Source organism: Geospiza fortis, unplaced genomic scaffold (genome assembly GCF_000277835.1).
Source record: "Geospiza fortis unplaced genomic scaffold, GeoFor_1.0 scaffold117, whole genome shotgun sequence".
NCBI lineage: Eukaryota > Metazoa > Chordata > Aves > Passeriformes > Thraupidae > Geospiza > Geospiza fortis.
In genome coordinates this window covers 156,615-162,261 of record NW_005054500.1, presented here as the reverse complement: position 1 = coordinate 162,261, position 5,647 = coordinate 156,615, and the positions used below count along the sequence as shown (strand labels likewise).

At 61.2% G+C, this 5,647-nt stretch overlaps 1 protein-coding gene across 1 annotated transcript; it reads right to left on the bottom strand.

Annotated features, from left to right (window-relative positions):
- Positions 1 to 917: 917 nt before the first annotated feature.
- ASB12 (ankyrin repeat and SOCS box containing 12) lies at positions 918 to 5,089 on the bottom strand. The gene is made up of 3 exons (XM_005428717.2): positions 4,942 to 5,089; positions 2,521 to 3,171; positions 918 to 1,846 (listed from the first exon to the last, which is right to left on the bottom strand). Exons 2-3 carry the CDS (start codon positions 3,134 to 3,136, stop codon positions 1,713 to 1,715), a joined length of 750 nt encoding a protein of 249 aa, XP_005428774.2. The 5' UTR covers positions 3,137 to 3,171; positions 4,942 to 5,089; the 3' UTR covers positions 918 to 1,712.
- Between the last annotated feature and the right edge of the window lie 558 nt (positions 5,090 to 5,647).

The window sequence follows — 5,647 nt, the reverse complement described above, 5'->3', positions numbered from 1 at the left end:
GTCACGGACACGGGGGGTGTCCTGTCCCTGTGTGTGACACCGGGGGGTCAGCGATGTGACACGGTGTGTGACACCGGGGGCGGTGACACGGCGTGTGTGCCTCCCTGGATGTGTTGTGTGCCCCACGGGCGTGTCACCCGTGCCACAGCACTGCCAGCCCCCCACCGCTGCACACCCACAGTCCCACGGGCACTGAGCAGCCCGGCAGGGAAGACCCCTCCCCATTTTTGGGACCCCCAAATCCCAAAAGCCCCTCAGATCTCCACGTGAGGATGACAGCGAGGGTGCCAGAGTGGGAATCCCAGCAGGGAGTGGCAGTGTCCCCACAGGACAGCCTCTCCCAGACCCCCCCTGTGCTCCTGCCGCGGCTGCGAGGGGACACAAGTGACAGCAGTGACATCATTCCCTGTGGAGCCTTGTCCAGGCTGCTTCCAAGCCCTAATGCTCCCCTTGGGAGAGGCCTCACAGCCTAATTAATAGATGCTCATTAATTGATCCCACAGCCCCTGACACAAGCCCATAAATCCTGCAGGGATTTGTGTTTGGCCAGAGCCCCCCTTGGAGCCCTGAGCCCTGGGAGCACTTCCCTTTGGGACGGCACAGGGCAGGAGGGAATGAAGCATGGGACACTTCTGCTGCATCCCAAAAGCATCCAGAACATCCAGAGCACCATGGCTGGGTGGGCACTGAGCTGCCAGGGATTGATCCACCAGCTCCTGGCTGTGGGAGGAGCCAGGAGGGCACCTCCAGCCCCACTGGTGAGGGCAATCCCAGTGCCCAAGGCAGGAGAGATGGAGGGACACACAGGCAGTGCTGGGATGTCCCCCTCCAGCCTGCAATTCCCTCATCCCTGCCCAGCCATCCCAGCAGGGCTGCCCAGCGTGGGGAGTTTCACCAGACGGGCCACAGCAGCCTCATACCAAGAACAGAACACTTTAATCCAAACCCCAGCCCTGCCCAACCACGGGAGACCCTCAGCCCCAACAGGAAGCACTTTTGGGGTGAGAAGATGATGTTTAGGGTCAGAGCTGGGGCAGGGAGGGCAGTGGGGACACCGGGGCTCTCCCAGCCCCTCCTGTGCTGCCAGCTGGGACTGTGGGGTGGGCACACACGGCCAGGGACAGCCCCAATCCTGCCCCTCCCAACTGGAGGAGGCACTTGGGAACTTCTCTGGGAATCCTGGAATCATGAGGGACCTCACAGCCCACCCAGTGCCACCACTGCCATGGCAGGGACACCTGCCACTGTCCCAGGCTGCTCCAGCCCCAGTGTCCAGCCTGGCCTTGGGCACTGCCAGGGATCCAGGGGCAGCCCCAGCTGCTCTGGGCACCCTGTGCCAGGGCCTGCCCACCCTGCCAGGGAACAATTCCCATCCTCACAGCCAAGAACTCCTCCACCCTCTTTCCCAGCCCCTTCTCCAACCAAGCCCAGCCAAAGGTAAAGTCCCTCAGTACAGACGGTCTGAGGCAAACCCAGGGGCACCAGATCCTGCTCTATCCTCGCTTTGCTGCAAACCAGGAGCTGAGACCTCCTCTTCTCTCTCCTCCTTCCCACCTCTCCACATGGACATGCAGCTTTCTGGAGACACTTGGCAGCAAAAATGAACCTGTGACCACAAATTCCCGGGGGTTCCACAGATCTCAGGGATTCAGTGCCAGGGTGGAGCAGGTTTTCACTGGGCTGCTCAGTGGGTGTCCCTGGGCAGGCTGGGATCACGGCTGGTGCTGCAGGTATTTGGCCAGGGCTGTGGGGATCTCCAGCTCTCCGAGGGTGGCCAAGCAGCCGGGCTGCTTCAGGAGGCGCCTCATGGCCAGCCGGGATTGGGACAGCAGGGATTTGGGATGAGCTGTGGAAGGAAAATCACACAATCACCTGCAGAACACACAACCCTGCTGCCCTCCAACCCGGCATTGCCCGAAGGAAAGGGACATGGGCCGAGCAAAGCAGACAGCGTTGGGACAAAATGATCTTTGGGTCCTTTCCAACCCAAACCATCCCATGATGGTAGGAGTATTCCATGATCCTATAAAAATTCCATGATCCTATGAAAACTCAACCTCTGTGCTGAGGCTATGGAGTCTGGCACAAGCTCCCATGGGAGCTGGGCACGGAGAAGAAATCTCCCATCCCCACATGGAAATAGGTGCAGGATTTGAGACTTGGGCAGTACAGGAGAGCCCAAGCTGAGCAGCGGAAAGGAGAGCAAGGGTGAAAAGCAGCGGGGGTAACCCCACAAGCGAGGGGAAACCCAGGCTGTGGGAATCATGGAATCACAGAAGGGCTTAGGTTGGGAAGGGAATTTAAGCTCATCTCATTCCATGGGCAGGGACACCTTCCCCTATCCCAGGCTGACCCAGCCTGGCCCTGGACACTTGCGGGGATCCAGGGGCAGCCCCAGACCCGCACAGCCAAGTGACGCTGCAGGGGAGCCGAGGCTGAAGGAGCCCCGGGTGTGGCTGTCGGGAAGGGGGAATCAGAGCCGAGCTGTGCCCATCCCAGCCCCGGCACCCTCCCGGTCACCTCTGGCGTGCAGCAGCAGCTGCAGCCCCTCGCTGCGCGGGCCCGGCCCGTCGCTGTGGGGCACGGCGGGCAGGGACACGTTGGCCCCGAAGTCGATGAGCAGGCGGATGAAGTCCGCGCGGCAGCCGTGCCTCAGGCACGTCTCCAGCAGCGTCTTGGGCTCGCGGATCTGCGCCAGCACGGCCGGCTCGGTGCAGTTGTAGTCGGGGTCGGCGCCGTGCAGCAGCAGCAGGCGGAAGCACTCCAGGTGCCCGTAGGCGGCCGCCAGGTAGAGCGGGCCCGAGCAGGCCGCGGTGTTGGCCGCCCACTCGGGCAGGCGGGCCCGCGCGTTGGGCTCGGCGCCGTGCTCCAGCAGCAGCCGCAGGCTCCGCACGCTGCCCCGAGCCGCCGCCAGGCGCAGGGGGGAGCAGGGGACGCCCCAGCCGCTCCGCCGGTTGATCAGCCTCCGGTAGCTGTCCTGCGACAGGAGCCCGGCCAGCGCCTCGTGGTCATCCTGGCACACCGCCCGGCTCAGCTCCTCGCTCTCCCCGCTGTCCTCCTCGGCATCCCCGGGCTGCAGCAGGGAGAACATCTTGTTGATGTCCATCAGGGTCATCTTGTCGGGTCTGGGCTCCATGTGCCGCTCTCATGGTAAAGGATGAGCCCAAAGATCTACAGGGTGGCAGAACCGGCACCAAACCCGGGTTAGAACCAGTCCCTGACACCGACAGCTGCATTTTAGTGCAAGTTTGTACTCAACAAAAGGAAGATTCTCCAAAAAATGGACAAACATTGGATGAGGATGCTGCTGATGTGCTCAAGGCCCTGGCACCACGTGAGGAAATCCCCGTGGGTGAAAGGCTGAGGGAGCAACGGAGCTCAGTGCTGTAGTGGGTATGTGGGTCAGGATCCCATAAAATCATGGAATAGTCTGGGTGGGAAGAACCTTAAAGCCCACCCAGTGCCATGGCAGGGACACCTCCCACTGTCCCAAGCTGCTCCAAGCCCCACTGTCCAGCCCGGCCTTGGGCACTGCCAGGGATGCAGGGTGGGCACCCTGTGCCGGGGCCTGCCCACCCTCACAGGGAACAATTCCTAATTCCCAATCTCCCATCCATCCCTGCCGTCTGGCACTGGGAGCCGTTCCCTGTGTCCTGTCCGTCCATCTCTTGTCCCCAGTCCTGAGGGATGCGGTGAATGTGAAGCAGTCCGTTTGATTAGGGATCAAACATCTTCCAGCATCTCCCTTCCCAAACGATGCCAGCATTAGAATCCCACCGTTCCTCCCTCCTCCTGCTGGAGCCCCGTGCTCACGGCTGCAGAAGGGTCTGGGATGTTTCTGCTCAGGGATTTGGGGAGGAAGGGTGGAAATGCTGAGCTGATCACACCAGTGGCACTGAACCCTGGAGCTTCCCTGGCCTCTGCACACAGGATGTGGCCTCAGGGACAGCGGGGACAGGGATGGGATGTCCCGGCTGGCACCTGAGCAGCTGGAAACGCTCAGGCTGGGCAGGGGAATGTCTCGGCTGGAGCAGCTCGGGTTTCCTCGGGAGAGGCAGAGCCGGGGCTGACCTGGCCTGGGAGAGGCCAAGGAGCTGCAGGGGGCAATTCATTAGCAAAGGAGGCATAGCAAACAGTTAATTATCTGATAAGCAGAAGGAGCAATTAGCCTCGTTGTGCACCTGAGCCTGTCGGTGCCCAGGCAGTCACAGGGACCTGTCCCACATCACCCACAGGGACACGGCCACCAGCTCAGGGGGACCCCAGCAAGGCCACCAGCACAGCTGGGGACACTGGGACAAGTCTGATGGCAGCAGAGCTCTGCCGGGCTGCCACCCGTTAGGCCAATTTATACAGAAATGTGAGAAATCCCAACGCTGCTGCTCCTCATTGGACACACCAGGGATGAGCTCTGGAGCTTTGGGATCACCCACCCTCACGGAGAATGGGCTGGGGGTTCCTGCAGGTTTGAGTCAAAAAGACAGTTGTGTTCCCGGTTAGAGCTCCAGAGGAAATGGTGTGGAAAAGGAGAAGAGCAGCTGTGACATCTCCTGAGCACACAAACAGCCCCTCTAAAGGGAGGCTCCTCAACCAGGAGAGCCCAAACCAGGATTCGTGGAATCACAAAATGGTTTGGTTGTGAAAGGAACTTTAAAGTTCATCTCATCCCACCCCTGCCATGGCAGGGACACCTCCCACTGTCCCAGTGTGTCCCAGCCTGGCCTTGGGCACTGCCAGGGATGCAGGGGCAGCCCCAGCTGCTCTGGGCACCTGTGCCAGGGCCTGCCCACCCCCATTGTTCTGTCACCCCCTGAGCTGGCAGAGGCTGTGCAAGCCCCTGTAGACCCCAAAGAGAGGTTGTGACAGAGCACACAGGGCTCACATTTGTCCCTCTGGGTCCCAGTGCCCCCCTCACCCCAGCAGGTCCCGGTGCCACCTTACCTGGGTGTGGGGGATGCTCAGGGCCCCATGGGGAGTCCTGCCGTGGTTGAAGCCTCACAGCTCAGAGCAGGGGAGGCTCTGGCAGGGCCGGGGCTCTGGGGGCCGGGCTGGTGCAGCTCACAGCTGAAATGCCACGGCGGGGCCGGCCCGGGGCACTGAGGCTAATTTTAGCCCCCCTGGGGTTTTATCTTACCACTTCCATTCTTGGAAAGCTCCCCCTGGGTAAATATAGAGAGGGCAGCAGGGTGGGGGGAGGCTGGGACAGGTGCTGGGGGCTGCTCGACCCCTCTGAGCACACCCAAAGCTTTTTCTCTGCTGTTTCCCCGCAGGAATTGCAGGGAATGGGGAGGTTTGGGGTCCCTGCCAGGGCAGCACCAGCCTCTACCTCACCTTGGCTGCTACCAGACACTCAAATTCCCTCTTAACCCCCCTCCTGCCCTCCGTCCCCCTCTTCAGAGCGATACAAATGGCCATTTGCAACCTCCAAACTGATTTATTAGACACCAGGAGGACAAAAGGTCCTGAAGATGGTCCAGATTTCCCACCTGAGCTGCTCTGGGCTGCACCTGCCAGAAGGAACCCCAGCCAGGGTTCCTGAGGCTGAACAGGACCCAGGAAGGCAGGAAACCTCGCAGGGCAAACAAAAGGAGTGGGGACCAGCACTGGGGCTCTTATCAAAAGCTGTCAGCTGGCAAGTGCAATCCTA